We start from the raw sequence: 22,874 nt of genomic DNA, 5'->3' as shown, positions 1-22,874 counted from the left end.
AAATTCCAAAACACGCGGCGCAGAGTTCCCGCAAAGACACGGAAGGAGAAATGCAGAAGGAAGAGCCAAACTACGCAGCTGATCAAAGACTACGATTCCCAGCAGGCGCTACGGAGTTTCCTCTCTAGTACGTTGCATGCTGGGAACTGTAGTTCCTCATCACTCGCATGGAAAAGCGCTTCGGGGTATTTCCAACCTCTCACGTGTGTCTCTTTACCGAGAAGCACTGCCAAATGGAAAGCTGACTGCGAAAAGTCGCTCTGGAATCATTCCCAACGTGACCCCACGCGTGGACACGGAAAAGGTGGAGAACTCGTTGCCATGGCTACCGCTTCCCCTGGTCACGGAATAAACGCTCTCTAGGATCCGGAAGTGGTTCCGCGCGACCTCCCCACAATCGGGGATGAGTTCTGTGCTGACGTTCACTGGACGGTTTCCCTTAGAGGCCAGAACAACCGGGGCCCGCGGAACCATTTAATTGGAGAAGAGGGGCCAGACTGACCAATCGGGAGGAGCCACGCTTCGGGCATCGGGCACCGCACCTGGACAGCTCCGATTGGTGAACTGCGGTCCCCCCCACGAGTCCCCATTGGGTACAGCGGGTGCGTGGTGCGGCACGATTGGTGGGTTCGTGTTTCCCGTCCCCCTCCCGCGAGAAGTGGGGGTGAAAAGCGGCCGGACCTGCTCGGGGGGTAGTGGGCGGATCGCGCGGCTTGAGGTGTAAGCCTCGGAACTCCGGCGTGGGGGGGGCGGAGGCGGCTCCTGAGCTCAAAGGGGACTTGAGACTCACCGGCCGTGCGCCATGAGGGCCCTGTGGGTGCTGGGCCTCTGCTGCGTCCTGCTGACCTTCGGTGAGTGATCCTAGAGGAGCGGGCACCCCGGGACGCCCCCCCCTTCCTCAAGCGCGGCCTCTTCTCGAAGGTTCTGGGGGCGTTGAGCCTGGGAGAAGGGGATAACAGGGTTAGGGTTTGAGCAGATGGGGTGTCCATCGCTCTTCCTCGAAAGAGTTTCGGCGGATTTCCTTTTCTGTCACTTTCTGGAAGCATAAAAGGGGCCCGGAGTCGTTTAAATCCCTTAAGATCTGGTATCCGCTCCTAGCAGTCTCAGCTTCCTCGGGGTGGGGCCTCCCTCGGGCTCGCGCCCCCCAAGAGCATCGCTTGTGCCTTTTCCGGAGGACTTTTGTCAGACGCCGCAACCTTTGATCATCAGAGTTTGAGGGCATCCCCCCGCCGCCCCTAGTCTCCTGGCCAACGCGAGTTTCCTTTCTTAGCTGCTGGGCTTGGAGCGTGGGGCCCTGGGGTAGCAGACCGGCGGTGTCAGCGGTTTGATTCACTTTACTCTAGCTCCTTAAGGTCCTAAAATCTCTTATCATCTGTTCCGTTTCTCAGGCCCCTGGGGCCAATTTCAGTTCTCCTCGCTAGAGGTTGCACAAACCCATTTTGCTTTCTGACCTGTGATATTGAAGGCCTAAGTTTTGGCATGGTCAGTTTGGAGGCCTTGTCTCGGCCTGCGCGCAACACGTGTGAATGTAGAAAAGACCTGGTATCAAGTCGGCTAAACAGTATTTATAAAGGATCCCGGGGCTACCCTTTTAGAGGTGATGGACGCTTCCATCTCCTGAGGTACCTCAGTGTCTGAACTGAAATAAGAAATATGCCGACTTGGGTTTACATCGGTTATTTAAACCAGTGGATCCATTCTTCCATCACCTGCTCCAGTATTTACCAAGTGAATTTTGCAACCCCTACCCTGGCCCTGTTCCATCTTGCCACTTCATGAGAAGTACATGAAGCAACGATGTGTGAAAGTTTTCTGATGTTAAATCTTCCTTCAGGGTCAGTGCGGGCTGACGATGAAGTGGATGTGGATGGGACAGTGGAAGAAGATCTGGGTAAAAGTAGAGAAGGCTCAAGGACAGATGATGAAGTAGTACAGAGGTTTGTGTTCTTCTGAAGCTATACATAAAACCCCTTGGGAACCTGGAAGGAAGTAGCTTCTTTGTATCTCTTCTCCAAAGGCCCAGAAGTTCTCTGAATTTAAATAAGTGAAAAAGACCTTAGGGGTAGCAACTGTGTGCATACATAATATCTCCTGACTTTGCCCCTAAGAATGACTGGTCAGAATAAGATGAATTAATCCCCTTGAAAACTATTTTGACAACTATTTCAGAATACTAGCAGGATAGCCTTGCTAAGATCTTAAAAAAAGACTTTGGTTTTATACTCAGTAAGTGTGTACACTTTGTAATTAAAAAAATTTATGTCTGTTGAGCAACGTTTTCATTCAGCCTTTTAGGACTTAAAACTACTTTGTAGACCCTTAGAAGCCAGAGTCTCCCCGGCATGTGTCCCATGTGAGGGGAACAGAAATGTGTGTGACTTTGCTTTATAGCAGAGGAAAGTTGGGTTCACTTTTCTGACAGTTTTAAGCATAGAGTATTTCCAGCTTGGTGTTAAAAGTAACCTATCATTGTGGGAAAATAATAGTGAGATGGTAGACTGGTAATATAAAGGTTTCCTTTTTACCCTTTGAACCCTTAAGACCGTTGTGCTTTCATCACAGATGCTGTATTTTTGGAGGGAACTAAGTAATGCAGTATTAGTTGATCAAATCTTTTTCCTCAGAGAGGAAGAAGCTATTCAGTTGGATGGATTAAATGCATCCCAAATAAGAGAACTCAGAGAGAAATCAGAAAAGTTTGCCTTCCAAGCTGAAGTTAACAGAATGATGAAACTCATCATCAATTCATTGTATAAAAATAAAGAGGTAAGCAGCCCGTGGTTATGATGTAATTTTGTTTCTGTATGGGAGCTAATTTGATGATTTTCACAGTTAATGTGCTTTGTTGCTGTTTAGTTGTGTAGTCCCTAAGCCATGTGTGACTCTTTGTGACCTACCAGGCTCCTCTGTCCATGAGATTTCCCAGGCAAAAATACTGGAGTGGGTTGCCATTTCCTTCTCCAGGGAATCTTCCTGACCCAGGAATCAAACCTGTAACTCCTGCCTTGGAGGCAGATTTCTTTACCACTGAACTACCAAGAAAGCCAATAGTTAATATTCTTACATAATAGTAATTCCAAGCATTTAGTTGTCAAAGTCTAAAGACCCAGCATGTGCACGAATGGCTACTAGATACCTATTTGTATTTGTGGGAAGGGGGACAGACATTTTTCCTTCTTTCTCCCTTTCCCCTCCAGTTGTGTTCATGGCCTGCTGAATAGTTGTGAGTCTTAAGGACATTCATACAAACTGAGCCTCAAGTATTGAATACATTAATAAGGTCACTAAGAAGGGAAATAGAGTAGTAACTACTCTAACCAGTTCAAGTGTTCCATATAGTTGTTCCAGTGCTTTGTGTAAAGAACTGTATCTCCTTTTACCAAGAGAGTAAAGCCACCCTTGTACCATAATAAGTCTAGTCCTTAAAGAGAGTTTTTTCAGAGTACAGAGGAGAAGTGAATTTGACGTTAAGTTTGATGTCATGTATTTTGAGGCTAATCGAAGTGTGTATTAAATCTGACTTCCATTTAGATTTTCCTGCGAGAACTGATTTCAAATGCTTCTGATGCTTTAGATAAGATAAGACTAATATCACTGACTGATGAAAATGCTCTTGCTGGAAATGAGGAGTTGACGGTTAAAATTAAGGTAAGCTTAGAACAATTTTAAAGTAGAAAGAACTCTTAGAGATAGGGAATCCATCGTCAGTCAAGGTAGACTAGGTTAGGGGCAGTAACAGTTAACTACCAACTGTCAGGGACTTAAATCAGGGGTCAGTCAAATATGGCCTGTGGGCCAAATCCAACCTGCTGCCTGTTTTTATAGATAAAGTTTTATTGGAACGTAGCCATGCGCATTTGTGAAATATCTGTGACTGCTTTTGACAGAGACCGTACGGCCTACAAAGCCTAAGATACTCTCTGGTTCTTTTCCAGAAAAAATTTGCCAACCCTTGGCTTAAGTCATTAATTACAGGCTGCCTTGGGGCCTCTGCTTTGCATCATCCTCACCCTAGGACACAAGCTGATGGAGCAGCTGCCATCTGGAGTGTAGCTGGTTGTCATGGTGCAAAGAAAGCTTGGGGGGGGTCTCACACCAGTTAAAGGCTCCAGCCTGAAAGCCATGCTTTTGATTCCCACTTGTAACTCATTAGCCAGAACTTGTCACATGGCCTTAACCAACTATCAGTGAGGGAAATACATTCCGGTAATATTTCTGGAAGGCAGAGAGCTGGGAATATTTAGTGAAGAACATTGATTCCCACAGATTACAAAGACAGAAATCATTTAAGTTTCAGATCCTTTTATCTTCTATCACTGAAATAGAGAAAACATAAGATTTTATTTTTCTTGATTTTTTTTTTCCCCCCCCTTAAATAACTTGTTCTGCTTAGGTCTGTCTCTGCCCATTGACATTTAGACCGGTCCTTGCCCTCTTACATTGATCGATACTTTTATCAAATACACTAAACTTAAAATTCTTCTCTGTAAAGAGAAGCATGTACTTAAGGTGTATGCTTTTTGAAAAGACTATAAAACACTTCTGGAGGAGGGAAGGAGTTCAGTTTTTTTTCTGTATCGGAATTGATGTGCTTCAAAGCTGATAGCTTCCCAGTATATAGCTGAGTATTTATTTCCTTTCCATATTGTGAGTATTAAGCAAGTGTAATTGTCTTGTTCTTGGTTTTAGTGTGATAAGGAGAAGAACCTGCTCCACGTCACAGACACTGGTGTAGGAATGACCCGGGAGGAGTTAGTGAAAAACCTTGGCACCATAGCCAAGTCTGGGACAAGCGAGTTTTTAAACAAAATGACTGAGGCACAGGAAGATGGCCAGTCAACGTCGGAACTGATCGGTCAGTTTGGTGTTGGTTTCTATTCTGCCTTCCTTGTGGCAGATAAAGTTATTGTCACATCGAAACACAACAATGACACTCAACACATCTGGGAGTCCGACTCCAATGAATTTTCTGTAATCGCTGACCCCAGAGGAAACACTCTCGGACGGGGAACAACCATTACGTGAGTATTACTCACTCCTAATGAGAGTTAATAGCCATAGCCAGGCTCTGGACTCTCCAGTTCTAGCTCTCTGAGCCAATGGCCTATTCTGAGCCTTAATTTCTTTGCCTGTAAAAATGAGGAATGTGAGACCAGTTCTCATCACGTTAAATATTTTGAGACCTTGGTAAGGACCAGACCCAGAGTTATGGTGGCTGCTGTCAATGGAGGGCATCAAGTAGGAAGGGTTAGCTCTTCCGGCTGAAGGCGCATCAGAGGACTCACAGCCAGGTGGCTTGTCCTGGTTTTCCAGGGAAGCAGGACTCAGAAAAGTGGTGGCAGTCTGAGGAGCATTGTGGATAAGGGCATGGCAATACAATGTGTTCACAAGATTCAAGGGATGCATTTAATCAGGCAGTGGCAGTTACTCACTGAAATTGTAATGAAGTTTTTAAAGTTTTCTGAAGGTGGTGTGGAGGATGGCAGGGCCAGTTGAGAAGAGAGTCTCAGTAACCTGGGTAACCGTTGAAAATATTCAAGATTGTAACTAGGGTTGGGGGCGGGTTAGAGAGAACAGGTAAAGGACTTGAAAGAGAGTAATGAAAATTCTCTGAAAGAAAATGTCTCACTGGAGGATAGTTAGGTCTTGCCTGGTAGCTCAGATGGTAAAGAATCTGCCTGCAATGCCGAGACCCTTGTTCAATCCCTGGGTTGGGAAGCTCCTCTGGAGAGGGAATGGCTACCCATTCCAGTATTCTTGCCTGGAGAATCCCATGGGCCGAGGAGCCAGGCAGGCTGCAGTCCATGGGGTTGCAGAGGGTCAGACATGACTGAGGAGAGTTACAAGTCATCAAATTTGAAGTGGAATTTAAGTCGCCACCTTTGTGGGGCCAGGGGCGTTGCATTGAGTTGCAAGGGCTTCTCTTATTGTGGAGCACAGGCTCTCAAGCACATGGGCTCAGTGGTTGCCATGCATGGGCTTCTCTTGTTGCAGTGCATGGGCTCTCTAGTTACTTAGTTGCCCCAAGGCCTGTGGGATCTGATCTGAGTTGCCTGGTTCAGTTCAGTCGCTCAGTCGTGCGACCCCATGAATCGCAACATTCCAGGCCTCCCTGTCCATCACCAACTCCCGGAGTTCACTCAGATGGACATCTATCGAGTCGGTGATGCCATCCAGCCATCTCATTCTCTGTCATCCCCTTTTCCTCTTGCCCCCAACCAGGGTTCAAACCCGCATCCCCTGTAGTAGAAGCTTGGAGTCTTAATCACTGGGCCTCCAGGGAAATCCCAAACTAGTAACTGTTGTTGGTGTAAACAAGGCAGATCTTAGGCCCAGTATCTCCCAGTGCTTACAGCACTGTGAAGTGTGAAGCAGACAGGAGACAGGACAGCTTTCTTGCCTTTGCTTTTTTTTCTCCATCATAGAGATAAAGAAATTCCAATTTATAAGTCAGTTGACTTACCTAGTTCTGCCAAGTGAAAATGTGCCCACAGCCTTGCTTTTTCCTTTTTTTCTTAATTCAGTTTAAAATTTTCTCAATATAACTGATTTTTAAATATGCAAGTCGGAAACAAACATATCTTATCATTTCAATGTTTTCTTCATCCCAGAAGACATTTTTTGCCTTCACTGTCACAAATTTTCCTTTAATAAAAACTAGACAACTGCATTTTGGTATTTTTAGTAATTTTTCATTCTAAACTTACCTTTCCCTCCCTTTGTTATTAACATTCACATATCCTGATCTCTTTAGGAGGCATCACTGATAGTTATACCCAAGTGCCCTCTCTGTTAGGTGGTAGGAGAATACAGGTAAATCACATCTCCTAACTAGAAAGATAGAAAATGATGTCCCAAGAGGTGTTCATGTCTTGTGTTACTAAGAGACAGGTGAGATGTCTAGATGTAAGTTCCACACGAGCAAACATTTTGTTGATACTCCATTCCCCGTGGCTAATGTGTGACTGGCAGATATTTGTATGAATGGATAAGGGTCATCAGGACAGTTTTCATGAAGTAGTATGGATGGTTGGTCAGTAAATGAAACTTTACAACAAGTTCTCCTTTCCTTGGGCAAAATTGCCTTTTTTCTTCAAGGCTTACCCCACCAAATCACTCAGTGGACACTTACTATTAACTTGCTATTAGCAGTCTATTAACTGCTAGAGTTTAGGGCTACAGTGGAGAGTAAGACAGTGACTGTTGCTCCTTTCACATGGCCCATTCAACTAAGAAGGAAAACACATGAAATAATTTCAGAATGGCAAATGCCAGAAAGGAAGCTAAGGGACAACCCCCTTATTAGAAGGTCTTTCTGAAATGGTTTTGAGTTAGGGTCAGACATTCTAGGCAGCAAGCACTGCACGTTGGACAGTTTCAGAGGCACATTTGAGGAACTGAAGGTCTAGAATGGCCAAAAGGAAAAGAGCAAAGCAAAGAAGTAGCAAGGTCAAGATCTTGCCCTACCTACATGTTACTTCATCTTAATATTGGACCAGTAAAGTAGAGACTGTCAGACAATTGTTTCCTCCCTACTCCTGTTCTTACCCTTAATGAGCCACCACTTAGGAGAGATTTGGTGAAGCATAAATGAGATCATGAAATCAGCATCTTGTAAATGCTAACATAAGATGGCTTCTGCCCCTCCTCCTATCATGAAGGGCATATTCTGCATTTCTCCCTAAAGCCAGTCACTGCTTCTCATCTGTTTTCTCTCACGCCATCTCCTCAGAGATGAGAGAATTAATTACTAGTGCATCTCTTAAAGTCAGCCTTTGCTGAACACCTTCCTCTTTGCCATCAAAGTGTAAATGTATTGAAGTCTCTCTAGGAGAAGGAGGGGGCAGGCAGGTGATGCACCGTTCTGCTGTCAGGCACGTGCTCTCTCGTTTTCTTTCCTACTGTTGGGCGTTTCGAAAAAGCATACTTGCCTTTGCTGCTACTTCACCTTCTATTCCCCCCTCAGCCCATGGTATTTTGACTTTATCCACCACTTTTCCATGGAAATAAATTACCAGTATTCCTTGTTGCTAAATCCAGTGGATTCAGGCTTATTTTAGTTGCTGTGATCCCCAGCAATAGCTTCTCTCTCTCTCTCTCTTTTTTTGGAGTTTTTCTTTTGTGTTTTCAACATAATTTGCATTTTACTGCTCACTCCTTAAAACAATTCACTCAGTACCTAGCATCATTTTTTTTTTAATTTCTTTTGCCTGTTTCTTAAATGTTGATGGTCTCTTTTCTTCAGAAGTTCAGTTTTAGCCCTCTATGTCCTGTGTCCATCATGCAGTCTTAAGCACTGTTGTGGATTCAGGCTCCGGCTCCTTCTCGGGCTTCTCTAATCTATATTTTTAGCCAAGATCAGGAGTCAGCAGACTTTTAAATAAAGGGTCAGCTAGTAAATATTTTCAGCTTATGAACATGTCAGAACTCTCCTATCCGTAGTTTGAAAGCAGCCATAGACAGTATATGATGACGTTGTGTCCTGATGAAATTTCTTGTGAGTGGCAACCAGAGTTTGCCAACCCCTGGTCTAGATCTTGCTACTGGGTTCTAGGCTTATATGTCTAATTACCTCTTCAACACCTGACTAAGATGTCTAATCATCAGCTTCAATTTGCATCTAAAACTGATGCAACTTGGTACCAACCTAGGCTCACTAGTATGTATACTCCAAGACCGGAGGTCTAATCCCCTCACTAGGCTGTGTCATCATGTACTGTGTACTTGCTGGAAACTCCTATACGCTTTTTGAGGCAAGGAGGGGACCATGGATTCTCCATTTTTTAAAAAAATTATTCTCCATTTTTATTGGGAGCACAGATATCAAGATAGGGGCTACCCACTGTGTTTGAGAGTATGATGTGGCTGTTATTTTTGGTGGGTGGAGGAGATGTTTGCAGAAAGGGTGGTAAGGAAGAAGAGGAAGCAGTGCTGCAGTTTTGGGTACTATAATTATAATCTCAGTCAGTGCTGTTCCTGATAGAACTTTCTGTGGCATGGTCGTTCACTACTCTAGTATGGCAGCTACTTGCCACATGTGACTGTTGACTTGGAATGTGGCGATTTAACTGAAGAACTGACTTTAACTGTTATGACTATAACTGACTATAACTGACTTTTAACTATTAACAAATAGTCACCTGTAACAGGTGGGTGGTTCCTGTTTTGTCTAGTGCAGATAAACAGTAGTTCAGATTAATGTTCTAGCTATTACTTTAAAATAAATTCATTTATTTATTTTTGACTATGCTGGGTCTTTGTTGCTGCGCAGGCTTTTCTGTAGTTACGGTGAACAGGGTCTACTCTCTAGTCATGGTGCGTGGGCTTCTCATTGCTGTGGCTTCTCTTGTTGTAGAACATGGGCTCTAGGGCACGTGGGCTCATTAGTTGCAGTGCCCAGGCTCTCGAGCACAGGATCAATAGTTGTGATGTACAGGTTTAGTTGTTCCACGGCATGTGGGATCTTCCTGGATCAGGGATCAAAACCATGACTGTTGCATTGGCATGTGAATTCTTTACTGCAGAGCCATCAGAGATGCCCTCTAGCTTTTTCTTAAGGAACGTGTTTTTATTAGGGGTTAACTGTCTACAGTATGTAATCAGTTGATTTCTAGGGAAGCTAGTAGAATGTGTATGAGTCTACTTTTCTCCAGAATATTGCAGCGACTTCCCACCTTCAGCTAGCTTAAGATTTCTGTTCTTCAAATGAAAAAAATCCAGCACATTGAGGAGGCTGGAAACCTTTTCATTTTTTGCTTATAAATGAAGAATGTTTTCCACATGAGGGAGGGAGTGCAAGAAAGATTCTTCCTTTTACTATACCCATATTTGGTATATTTAGCTCACAAACCTTTATTGGTGATAAGAGTTCTTAACATGAATAATGGGGATTTTGTGGGTTATGCACAGTTGGCTATTATAGTCAAATGAGTATTTACACAAATTTATAATCAGAACTTTTAAATAATGACGTGTCTCTAAATGTCTTATTTTCCTTGCAGCCTTGTTTTAAAAGAAGAAGCATCTGATTACCTTGAATTGGATACAGTTAAAAACCTCGTGAAAAAATATTCACAGTTCATAAACTTTCCTATTTATGTATGGAGCAGCAAGGTAAATTTATATGAATAAAGTTTATATATCTATATTACCTTGGACATATTTAAATATTTAACACATAAAGAATGAAGATTAAATGTGGTTCTTCTAATGCAGGATACTCAGTATTTTCTTACTGAAGACTATTTTTTTGAGCTGTAATTTGGTTTCATATCTTATAGATAAAATCAAGAATTATGAAACATTAGCTTAACCATCATTCTATTTTCTACATAAACAGACTGAAACAGTTGAGGAACCTGCCGAAGAAGAAGAAGCAGCAAAAGAAGATAAAGAAGAATCTGATGATGAAGCTGCAGTAGAAGAAGAAGACGACGAAAAGAAACCAAAAACTAAAAAAGTAAGCCCGGTTCATCCTCCTACTTAAAATATTGTTTAGGTTATAAGGTACCAGATTCCTAGGAAAAGGGGTAAGATTTCTTGTTGCAGGAGAGGGGTTTGGGTCGGAGGAAGGTGGCCAAAAGATACAGACTTCCAGTTATAAATGAGTGCTAGGGATGTAAGATAGTGTGATGGAACCAACACTGGTCTGTGATACATGGAAAAGCTGTCAAAGAGTCTTAATTCCTGAGAGTTCTCATTATAAGGAGATTTTTTCTTTTGGTCCATTTCTTAAAATTGTTTATTCTTTTATTCTCATCTATATGAGATGATGGAGGTTAGCTTACTATGGTCATCATTTTCACAATATGTGTAAACCTTTATGTTGTACACCTGCAACTCGTATAGTAATGATCTCAATTGTATCTTGATAAAACCAAGGCAGGGGAGGGGGGAGAACAAAGGTGGAAAATATTTTTTAGATTATGTTAGAAAAAACACAGAAACCCAGATATGCACAGACTGATGGAAGCTTCAGTTTTTCATGGTCTTATTTTTTCAAGGAGTCTGCAGGCCCAGCTTTTAAAATCCAAGCTGTTTGTGTGTGTTTCCTCTCCCTAGAAAGTTTTAAGTAGCAAATGCAAATCATTTTTATGAATAGTTCTCTGACTTCTATATATTGCCCAGGACTGGTGGCTTATGATAAGTTTTGAATTTTAAAATCTTGAAATCTTTTTGCATCTTCTTTTGTCACATAGATATGAACTATTAAATTGATTCTCTGGTCTGTTCAGGTAGCAGAGTAGGTAGAAGTAATGGTGAATTTTGAGAAATATATAAGATGTTGGATTTCTGTAAGTCATGAAATAGAAATACATAATATTTATATCCTTGTAACCTCAAAACATATATTCAAGAAATAACATTTTAGCTAGTTAAAAATAACTGAAAAAAATCTTAATTGGATTGTTACCAATTATTATGATAACCATTTGCCTTTGTTGTATTAAATATCAGTCTTAAATATTTAGAAAGATACTTTAAAAATTTTTTTGGTTTTGTTTTTACTTTTAAATATTTATTTATTTATTTGGCTGTTATGGGTCTCAATTGTGAAACCCAGGCTTAGTTACTTCGTGGCATGTGGGATCTTCCCAGACCAGGATCAAACCAGTGTTCCTTAAATTGCAGGGCAGATTCTTAACAACTGGACCACCAGAGAAGCCCTTTAAAAAAATTTTTGATCCATTTGTCAGGAACCATATTATAATAGAGATACCCTATATTAATGTTATTTTGAAATGTTTTAAAGTTGTAGTTATTATAGTATAACTTTTGATACCATTGGTGTAACTGTTAGGAGAAACTAATCAAATACTGTAACTTCAGGTTGAAAAAACTGTCTGGGATTGGGAACTGATGAATGATATCAAACCCATATGGCAGAGACCATCGAAAGAAGTAGAGGAGGATGAATACAAAGCTTTCTACAAATCATTTTCGAAGGTAAATGTTATTTTAAAATAATGTGATAAGAAAACATCCCTATATCAAAAATAGGTTTAAAAACAGGTTTATAACTATTTCAGCACAACCAGTTTCCTTTTTAATCCTGTGTGTTTTATATTATGCACTAAAAACTTTACTCTGAGATGGAATTTATAGGCTTCCAGACTGGCACCCTACTCCAGTACTCTTGCCTGGAAAATCCCATGGACGGAGGAGCCTGGTAGGCTGTAGTCCATGGGGTCACTAGGAGTTGGACACGACTGAGCAACCTCACTTTCACTTTTCACTTTCATGCATTGGAGAAGGAAATGGCAGCCTACTCCAGTGTTCTTGCCTGGAGAATCCCAGGGATGGGGGAGCCTGATGGGCCGCTGTCTTGGGCGTCGCACAGAGTCAGACACAACTGAAGCAACTTAGCAGCAGTAGCAGACTAGATCACCAAGGGTCTATGCTACAAAAATGATTAAGAACCACCTACGTCAGTAGATGCTTGATTTTCGCTACAGAACCTATAAGGCATAAAATCATGCTATTGAATGGCTTTTTACCATAATCTTAAAGGCTTGTTTACAACATCAAACATTTATTTTGAGGCCATGCCTAGAAATGATGACTAAATCTGTTGCCTTGCCTTTCTTTTTTTTTAACTGATCATTTCTTATAACTCTTAGAATCCAAAACTAGCTTTGACTAAGATGGTTTCAAGTTAATGTTTTCTCAAACAGCATTTTGTACAAATAGAACAATTTAATGAACTTAGCATGGCTAGAGAAAACTGTGTCCTTCATGCAGTGTTAACCACTGTTGTAGATTCAGGCTCCAGCTCCTTCTCGGGGTTCTCTAATCTGTATTTTTAGCCTAGATCAGGAATCAGCAGACCTTTAATTAAACAGTCAGCTAGTAAATATTTTCAGCTCATGAACTATAGGATCTGTGACATGTCAGAACTCTCCTATCTGTAGTTTGAAAGCAGCCATAGACAGTATATGAGGAGGTTGTGTCCTGATGAAATTTCTTGTGAGTGGCAACCAGAGTTTGCCAACCCCTGGTCTAAATCTCACTACTGGACTCTGATTGTTCTTTATTCTTTATTCCATCTGCTGATTTGTTACTTCACCTTTGTTTCCCTTACGATAACACCCAACTACTCTTTAAGCTTTACCTCCAAAAACTTTCCCTTGATTCTGCCTCCTTATTCATTCTCGTGTAACCTAAAATCCTAGCGTATATAGAGGTACTTTCATCTTAACAGCTGTATTAGAAATATGTGAGCACTGTGTGATTATAAGTCTTTTAGAGGCTACATTAAAAAAAAATTGAAACAGGCCAAGTTAACGTTTAATAGTATATATATTTTTTAACCCAGTATACCCAATAGTATTTCAACAGGTAATCAATACAAAAAATTGATCCTTTTTGGTTTTTTGTTTGATTGGGGTTTTTTGTGGGATATTTGTTGGTGCTGCATTATCAAAGTCTGATGTATGTCTTACACTGACCAACACATCTCAGTGTGGACTAGCTACATTTCAGGTGCTCAGTATGGATAATACAGGAATTTTCTGTCTTTACATATCTCTTGGATCCACTGCTGCAGTCCAAGTTTCTTGGAAGAAATCTGTTGCTAAGTACTTTTTTAGTTGAACAGTACACTCACAAAATTTCTTAAGTCATTTTGTCATTTAGACAGGATGGTGGTTTTCCTGCCCTATCCTCACACGTATGTAGAACCTAGACTCAGCCATCCTTCCCAGGGGTAGGCAATAGAGAAACGTTATTAACAGCCACATCAGAATAGCCGTGTACAGCCAGTTAGAAGTGCAGTCTTAACTGTTTCTTCTTCCCTCTTTGCCTTCCTCTCCCCTTCACTTTTTTGGTAAAGGAACTTTTTTGTTAGTTGACTGTTAAACTGTACGTGTACCACACCCTATGTTGCTTAGCCTTTACACTGCCTTTTCCTTGTGCCTTTTGAATGACCAAGATACCAACTTTCTAGGAAAGCGATGACCCCATGGCATATATCCACTTTACTGCTGAAGGGGAAGTTACCTTCAAGTCTATTTTATTCGTACCCACATCTGCCCCACGTGGTCTGTTTGATGAATATGGATCCAAGAAGAGTGATTACATTAAGGTGAGTTTTTAAATAGTACAAACTGAGTTTAAAATTTGGAAGCATGATTTCCAGAAAGTGACCTTTGGTTTTTTTGGTCTCCACTTTAGCTGTATGTGCGCCGAGTATTCATCACAGACGATTTCCATGATATGATGCCCAAGTACCTGAATTTTGTCAAGGGTGTTGTAAGTATCTGGAGGTTATTTGGGAAAGAGGGGAGTAGACTGGGGGTCTGAAAGTGGGGTTTTTTGGTCGGTTGGTTGGTTTTCTTTTTCTCTGATGTTTGTATTGCTTGTTGAACTTTTGCTGTCTGCAGGTGGACTCGGATGATCTCCCCTTGAATGTTTCCCGTGAGACTCTTCAGCAACATAAACTGCTTAAGGTGAGTGCCTTAAAAATGTTCAAACATAGAAGTTGAAAGAGCTGTCCAGTGAGCACCCATATATATGTACTATCTGGTCTAAAGTTAGAATATAAACGTGAAAGCAATCTTGTAACTATTGCCACTGACAACTTAAGTTTCCATTCATTCTGACACAGGAATACTTGGCCATTCCCTGCCTCCTTGATAAATACCAGTGTCTTTGTATCTTTCTCCACTACTCCCCTACTACCTTACATAGTGTAGGTTCTCAAAAGTTTGTGGTGAAGTTCTCTAATGAGTTATTCTATCATTTTGTTTAGGTGATTAGAAAGAAGCTTGTCCGTAAAACTCTGGACATGATCAAAAAGATTGCTGATGAAAAATACAATGATACTTTCTGGAAAGAATTTGGTACCAACATCAAGCTTGGTGTGATAGAAGATCACTCAAATCGAACACGTCTTGCCAAACTTCTTAGATTCCAATCTTCTCATCATCCAAGTGACATGACTAGTCTAGACCAGTATGTGGAAAGAATGAAGGAGAAGCAGGACAAAATCTACTTCATGGCTGGGGCCAGCAGGAAAGAGGTGAGAAAACTTCAACTGGTCTGCTATGTAGCTAGGGATTGATTTATAGCCAACTCTTGAGAGAGAAAAAAAGGAAAATTTGTAAAATGAAAGAGTCCTGAGACCTGGTCAGTCAGTGACAGGAAAAAAGTCATTTGTATTCTCTGCATCTCTTAATTCCCCACCCATAAAACGGGATTGTTGGTACTCTATAAACGTACCTACTTGGATAAAGAAAACATACTAAGGCCAAACTGGAAATTTGTGTTATTTCTTTCAATTTTGTAGGCCGAATCTTCTCCCTTTGTTGAGCGACTTCTGAAAAAGGGCTATGAAGTGATTTATCTCACAGAACCTGTGGATGAATACTGCATTCAGGCTCTTCCCGAGTTTGACGGGAAGAGGTTCCAAAATGTTGCCAAAGAAGGAGTGAAGTTTGATGAAAGTGAGAAAAGTAAGGAGAGTCGTGAAGCAGTTGAGAAAGAATTTGAGCCTCTGCTAAACTGGATGAAAGATAAAGCCCTCAAGGACAAGGTATTCTAGAAATTAGAAACACTGAAAATTTTAGCATCTGTGTTTTAAAAAATTGTTTTGTTAGCAAATTAAACTTTGTAACTGGTTACTTTTGTAGTCATTAAAAGTTATACAGAACACTTAATACTGTTATATTATTGGGAGGACAAGCTTAAAATTGAAGTGAAGAATTACAGGGATATGTGATTATTCTGTATGTAGGTACTTTTTTTTTCCTTTGTAACTGAAAGTTTTTCATAATTTAATACTGTTTTTACAATAGCTTAAAATTTTACAGGTTAAACTTAAGTTGTATATGTTTTTGAAAGTTTGTGTTTAAGTATTTCTGACTAAGAAATTCAGTTATGAAATGATAGTTTTCCTAAGAATCTGAATGAGAGGTACTTTTCTGATCTGCCTGTTTGTGATCTTAAGTGATGAGTCCTTCAGGAGTTGAAATGCCAATTACTTGACGACCTTTACTGTTGATATTTAGAGATAACTAACTTTTGCTTTCTCCTCCAAAGATCGAGAAGGCTGTGGTGTCTCAGCGCCTGACAGAATCTCCATGTGCTCTGGTAGCCAGCCAGTACGGGTGGTCTGGCAACATGGAAAGGATCATGAAAGCCCAGGCATACCAGACAGGCAAGGACATCTCAACCAAGTAAGCATCCTCAGGGAAGGCCCTGCCAGGATGTAAGCTCTCGCCCAGCCTCCCATTAGAAGATAACACAGCTTCTACACAAGAACTAATGGGTTTTAAGTGTCTACCACCTTCCATTATAGAGAAGTTGACAATATGATTAGATTACTAAAGAAAAGGTTTTGCACTTGTGATTTATATTTAGTATTTTATATATAGATGGAGATTTTCTTAATCTGTTACATATAATGTCTTTCAGCATTAGATTTTCTGCTTGGCCTAGTATCTGGACTGCCTTTACATTTTCAAATAATAGTTAAAGATGAAGTTAAAGACAGTTACATTCCTTAAATGAGTTAAATCCTTTTTAATTACCCCTTCTACCCCCAAGTAGTATTCTCCACTAAATACGGGGTAGAAGATGCACAACCAGCAATTGAATTCAAGGACCAAGTACTGGAGGTACACTAGGTCTTTGGTACCCTTTATTTTTAAGAAATATGTATTTCAGGTTTATATTTGAATGTAACAACAATAGTTTTGAAAATGACTTCTTCCTTGCTTTTATTCTCTCTTCTACCTGGACTATCTTCTTACTAGCTACCTATTGTCACACTTTTTTTTTCCAAGTATAGCTTAAGGATTCTCCTCCTAAGTGTAGTTTACATTGTCACAATCCCTAAACTCCATTTAAAAGATACCTATATTTCATAATTAGCATGGCTCAAGTGTTATAATTTATAAAAATCAAATGCCAAAGTGCTGTTTTATTTGTCTTGTACCTTGGCTAGATTGTAAATGTCAGATGGAAAATGGGTTTCTGTTTATATTACATTGCAACAGTACAGTAGCCATTTAAGTCCCTCTTTTCAGTCATTAACAGGATGGTACTTTCTATCCAATAAACATTTGAGTACCTAATGTGTCTATATACTGATGCTCTACAGTAAACATCACCACTCTCTTTTGCAATGTTCAGACTAGTCAGGATAGAGAAATCAAGGCATAATTCTGTAAGTCCTATGTGTATGATAGGTATGCCAAGATGTAGGGAGAAGGGTTTCTTCTGTCCTCAGCCTGCAACTGTAGGAAGGAGAGCAGTCATGGAGGACAGCTAGGACGCTAACAGTGATGAAGGTATACCCAAAATGTATTGCCGCCAAGCTTAGTGAAAAGATGCCATTTTTCTTGGAACCATATTGGTTGAGGCATCATGGAGAAGGTGTTACTTGAGCAGCACCCAGAGCCTGTTCTGTTCCAGAACTCTGGGGAGACCCAGCTGCAGCTATGATAGTGAATACATTAAGAGGGGATGAACAGGACATTAAATCAGTTCATCCACTGAACAAAAGGCACTTGGGGTTCATTAGTAAATAAAGTAGTTCTTTATTGTACTATTTGATCTAACCATGTACATTGCCCTTTAAAAGGGAAAGCGTGATTTAACAATATATAAGCATGTCTTGATTTTTAGTAAGTTATCTGTAATTACATAAGTTATACTAGAATATGGGAAATGTATGGACTCTCAAATTTGATACATTTGTTAATGTTCATTTTTACTCTGTAACAGTTATTATGCCAGCCAGAAGAAAACATTTGAAATTAACCCCAGACACCCACTGATAAGAGACATGCTTCGAAGAGTTAAGGTGAGCAATATCACGGCCTTACTCCTCTTTTAATTTGACTTCTTTAGACCCTTTAGTATTAATAAAGTGTGTGACTCCTTTCATTTCAGGAAGATGAAGATGACAAAACTGTTTTGGATCTTGCTGTGGTTTTGTTTGAAACAGCAACACTGCGGTCAGGGTATCTTTTACCAGACACTAAAGCATATGGAGACAGAATAGAAAGAATGCTTCGCCTCAGCTTAAACATCGACCCTGATGCAAAGGTTTGAAGTAACTTACTGAACGTTTGAGTCCTGGTATTAGGCACTGTGCTAAAAATGAATGAGAAATTTCCCCTTTTGCATCCATTTTCTTTTTTTGCCGTCTCCCTTTGTTAGCGTGACTGTTAACTCTAATTATAGGGTTTCCTCTATAGTTTTGTAGTTAACAGAATTATCCAAAGTAAAGTTAATTATGATCTTACACATTTAAATGAACAAAATGAACACAGAGCCAAGGTGTTGGATGCATTGACGGGCTCATAAATGTTGCCCTTAGGTTGAAGAAGAACCCGAAGAAGAACCTGAGGAAACAACAGAGGACACTGCAGAAGACACAGAGCAGGACGAAGAGGAAGAGATGGATGCAGGAACAGATGAGGAAGAACAAGAAACAGCAGAGGTAGAGCAAACCAAGAGGGGGACTTGCATTTTTAGTTCTTCAAAGTCAGAACTATTGCCAAAGTCAAGAAATGGGCATCTAATATCAAATTCAAAAGCTGGAACAAATCACTTTTTTATTTAAAGTGTGTATTTTGATCCTCCCCACTGCCTTTACTTCCTTAGTTTAGCCATCCATTCTTTCTATTTTTGAACAGGGAAGGAGCCTAGAGAGGCAGGGACTGGCAGCTGCAACTTTATTTAATCTTTTTATTGGCTGTGCTGGGTTTTTGCTGCTGTGCAGACTTTCTCTAGCTGTGGAGAGCAGGCGCTTACTCACCTCATCACGGTGGCTCCGCTTGTTGCAGAGCAGGGGCCTCAGTAGCTGCGGCACATGGGCTCAGTAGCTAGGGCTTCCGGGCTCCAAAGCACAGACTCAGCAGTTGCGGCTCAGCTGCTCTGTGGCATGTGGGATACTCCCAGCTCAGGAATCAAACCCGTGTCTCCTGCATTGGCAAATGGATTCTTTATTCCTGAACCACCAGGGAAGCCCAGGCCATCCATTCTTGAGGTGTTTTTAAGCAGATTACTCCTTAGTCCATGGTGCTTCCATGTTCTTTGCCACTTGCTTCTGCCTTACAGTAACATTAATCTATTTTAAATTTTTGATTGTTCAGGGACTATTGATCTTATTGGATTCTAGGTTATTTTGCAGATTAGCAAGCTGAGATTCTAGCCTATAGATCAGATAATGGAAACAGGCTGGATCTATTTCCATTTTTTCCATACATGAACTGTGGATGAGCAAAGGTTTGTTGTGCTAGTTTTTAATGTATTCTGATTTTTCTGTTTTCACAGAAATCTACAGCTGAAAAAGATGAACTGTAAATTATACCCTTGCCATTTGGATCCTGTGTGGAGAAGGAATGTGAAGTTTATTTCTTTGGGGAGAGACTTGTTTTGGATGTGTCCCCCACCCCTATGCCCTCAGCCCCCTTCTCCTCCGCACTGTAAAATGTTGGGATTGTGGTCACAGGAAGAAGTGGGTTTTTTAGTTGAATTTTTTTTAACATTCCTCATGAATGTAAATTTGTACTATTTAACTGACTATTCTTGGTGTAAAATCTTGTCATGTGTATAAAAATAAAAAAGGTCCCAAATATCCAATGTCTTGCTTGTCTTTTTATAATTAATTGTATAGCGCTCCCTGATACTTGATTTTTCTTCCAGTTTTTTGGTGATATACAGCATAATGTCTTGACTTACGTACATCAGGAAATGATACAAGTAGTGAATATCCATCTTCTCATATAGATACAAAATAAAGTAGTTCTTAGATCCTATGTCCTGAGTTTTCTTCTTAGAAAAGTAATGCATACTTAAGAAAAGTGGCTTTTAAAATTACTCTTAAAAATCACTCATAGAAAGAAGGGACATACTCTTATTTACAGAATTCCAAACAGTACATGTAGATACTCCCCCTTACAGGAAGTGGAGCTGAATCTTTTTGAAGGTAGGCTGGATTTAATGACTGTCTTCTAGAGTGTGGGAAGCGGGAAACAGTAACTAGAGGAGAGAACCTCGGCAGATGCTACCCTAATAACAAAGTGATTTCCTATCAGCCAGTGATGCCATGTATCCCCTGACGTGTGAAGGAGGGTACTTCACCTCTGGTATTCTTCAAAAGCTCAGCCTAACCTAGAATATGTGAACAGTACTCCTCCAAACTTTTTAAGGTCAAAACCAAGGAAAGAAGCCTCACAGGAGGAGACTAAGGAGACATGGCAACTAAATGTCATAGTAACCTGGATGGATGAAAGCTGGGGAAATCCAGAATCAGACCTAGTTCTGGCATGTGTGATCTGTACCACGGTCATGTTACATGAGGGCATTCACGGAAATGGAGAGGGATTTGAGAACTCTGCTGTCTTGGCAGTTTTCCTATAAACCTAAACTTACTCCAAAAGAATCCAAACCCTAGAAATACTAACCTCTCACTAAGCACACATGGTCAATGTCACTTGTATTATCAGTTCAGTCGCTCAGTCGTATCTGACTCTGCGACCCCATGAATCGCAGCCCGCCAGGCCTCCCTGTCCATCACCAACTCGCGGAGTTCACTCAGACTCACATCCATGAGTCCGTGATGCCATCCAGCCATCTCATCCTCTGTCGTCCCCTTCTCCTCCTGCCCCCAATCCCTCCCAGCATCAGAGTCTTTTCCAATGAGTCAACTCTTCACATGAGGTGGCCAAACTACTGGAGTTTCAGCTTTAGCATCACTCCTTCCAAAGAATACCAGGGCTGATCTCCTTTAGAATGGACTGGTTGGATCTCCTTGCAGTCCAAGGGACTCTCAAGAGTCTTCTCCGACACCACACTTCAAAAGCATCAATTCTTCAGTGCCCAGCTTTCTTCACAGTCCAACTCTCACATCCATACATGACTACTGGAAAAAACATAGCCTTGACTAGACGGACCTTTGTTGACGAAGTAATGTCTCTGCTTTTCAATATGCTATCTAGGTTGGTCATAACTTTCCCTCAAGGAGTAAGCATCTTTTAATATCATGGCTGCAGTCACCATCTGCAGTGATTTTGGAGCCCCCCAAAATAAAGTCAGCCACTGTTTCCACTGTCCCCATCTATTTCCCATGAAGTGATGGGACCAGATGCCATGATCTTCATTTTCTGAATGTTGAGCTTTAAGCCAACTTTTTCACTCTCCTCTTTCACTTTCATCAAGAGGCTTTTTAGTTCCTCTTCACTTTCTGCCATAAGAGTGGTGTCATCTGCATATCTGAGGTGATTGATATTTCTCCCGGCAATCTTGATTCCAGCTTGTGCTTCATGCAGCCCAGCGTTTCTCATGATGTACTCTGCATATAAGTTAAATAAGCAGGGTGACAATATGCAGCCTTGACATACTCCTTTTCCTATTTGGAACCAGTCTGTTGTTCCATGTCCAGTGCTAACTGTTGCTTCCTGACCTGCATATAGATTTCTCAAGAGGCAGGCAGGTGGTCTGGTATTCCCATCTCTTGAAGAATTTTCCACAGTTTATTGTGATCCACACAGTCAAAGGCTTTTGCATAGTCAATAAAGCAGAGATAGATGTTTTTCTGGAACTCTCTTGCTTTTTTGATGATCCAGCAATACTGGCAATTTGATCTCTAGTTCCTCTGCCTTTTCTAAATCCAGCTTGAACATCTGGAAGTTCATGGTTCACGTATTGCTGAAGCCTGGCTTGGATAATTTTGAGCATTACTTTACTAGCGTGTGAGATGAGTGCAATTGTGTGGTAGTTTGATCATTCTTTTGCATTGCCTTTCTTTGGGATTGGAATGAAAACTGACCTTTTCCAGTCCTGTGGCCACTGCTGAGTTTTCCAAATTTGCTGGCATACTGAGTGCAGCACTTTCACAGCATCATCTTTCAGGATTTGAAATAGCTCAACTGAAATTCCATCACCTCCACTAGCTTTCTTCGTAGTGATGCTTTCTAAGGCTCACTTGACTTCACATTCCAGGATGTCTGGCTCTAGGTGAGTAATCACACCATCGTGATTATCTGTGTCATGAAGATCTTTTTTGTACAGTTCTTCTGTGTATTCTTGCCACCTTTTCTTAATATCTTCTGCTTCTGTTAGGTCCATACCATTTCTGTCCTTTATCGAGCCCATCTTTGCGTGAAATGTTCCCTTGGTATCTCTAACTTTCTTGAAGAGATCTCTAGTTTTTCCCATTCTGTTGTTTTCCTTGATTTCTTTGCATTGATCGCTGAAGAAGGCTTTCATATCTCTTCTTGCTATTCTTTGGAATTCTGCATTCAGATGCTTATCTTTCCTTTTTTCCTTTGCTTTTTGCTTCTCTTCTTTTCACAGCTATTTGTAAGGCCTCCACAGACAGCCATTTTGCTTTTTTGCATTTTTTTTCCATGAGGATGGTCCTGTCTCCTGTACAATGTCACGAACCTCATTCCATAGTTCATCAGGCACTCTATCAGATCTAGTCCCTTAAATCTATTTCTCACTTCTACTATATAATCATAAGGGATTTGATTTAGGTCATACCTGAATGGTCTAGTGGTTTTCCCTACTGTCTTCAATTTAAGTCTGAATTTGGCAATAAGGAGTTCATGATCTGAGTGACAGTCAGCTCCTGGTCTTGTTTTTGTTGACTGTATAGAGCTTCTCCATCTTTGGCTGCAAAGATTTCGGTGTTGACCATCTGGTGATGTCCATGTGTAGAGTCTTCTCTTGTGTTGTTGGAAGAGGGTGTTTGCTATGACCAGTGCATTTTCTTGGCAAAACTCCATTAGTCTTTGCCCTGCTTCATTCCATATACCAAGGCCAAATTTGCCTGTTACTCCAGGTGTTTCTTGACTTCCTACTTTTGCATTCCAGTCCCCTATAATGAAAAGGACATCTTTTTGGGGTGTTAGTTCTAA

General features: G+C 40.9%; 1 protein-coding gene across 1 annotated transcript; it reads left to right on the top strand.

The window, feature by feature from the left end:
• The first annotated feature begins 634 nt into the window (after positions 1 to 634).
• Positions 635 to 19,588, top strand: HSP90B1 (heat shock protein 90 beta family member 1). Its single transcript, XM_040234828.1, has 18 exons — positions 635 to 851; positions 1,835 to 1,937; positions 2,625 to 2,766; positions 3,532 to 3,648; positions 4,690 to 5,021; positions 10,002 to 10,113; positions 10,340 to 10,459; positions 11,830 to 11,946; positions 13,946 to 14,083; positions 14,173 to 14,250; positions 14,382 to 14,447; positions 14,750 to 15,019; positions 15,287 to 15,532; positions 16,039 to 16,175; positions 17,728 to 17,806; positions 17,896 to 18,051; positions 18,326 to 18,448; positions 19,285 to 19,588. Exons 1-18 carry the CDS (start codon positions 803 to 805, stop codon positions 19,312 to 19,314), a joined length of 2,415 nt encoding a protein of 804 aa, XP_040090762.1. The 5' UTR covers positions 635 to 802; the 3' UTR covers positions 19,315 to 19,588.
• The last annotated feature ends 3,286 nt before the right edge of the window (positions 19,589 to 22,874 follow it).

The sequence above is a fragment of the Oryx dammah genome, unplaced genomic scaffold (genome assembly GCF_014754425.2).
Source record: "Oryx dammah isolate SB20612 unplaced genomic scaffold, SCBI_Odam_1.1 HiC_scaffold_29, whole genome shotgun sequence".
Lineage (NCBI taxonomy): Eukaryota > Metazoa > Chordata > Mammalia > Artiodactyla > Bovidae > Oryx > Oryx dammah.
This window is presented reverse-complemented; position numbering and strand designations above follow the sequence as displayed.

Excerpts from the sequence above, each read along its gene's own strand:
- HSP90B1 (XM_040234828.1), top strand. The coding sequence starts at position 803 with ATGAGGGCCCTGTGGGTGCTGGGCCTCTGCTGCGTCCTGCTGACCTTC. Across the intron at positions 852-1,834 it reads CTGCGTCCTGCTGACCTTCG|GGTCAGTGCGGGCTGACGAT; the intron begins GTGAGTGATCCT and ends ATCTTCCTTCAG. Across the intron at positions 5,022-10,001 it reads GGACGGGGAACAACCATTAC|CCTTGTTTTAAAAGAAGAAG; the intron begins GTGAGTATTACT and ends TTTTCCTTGCAG.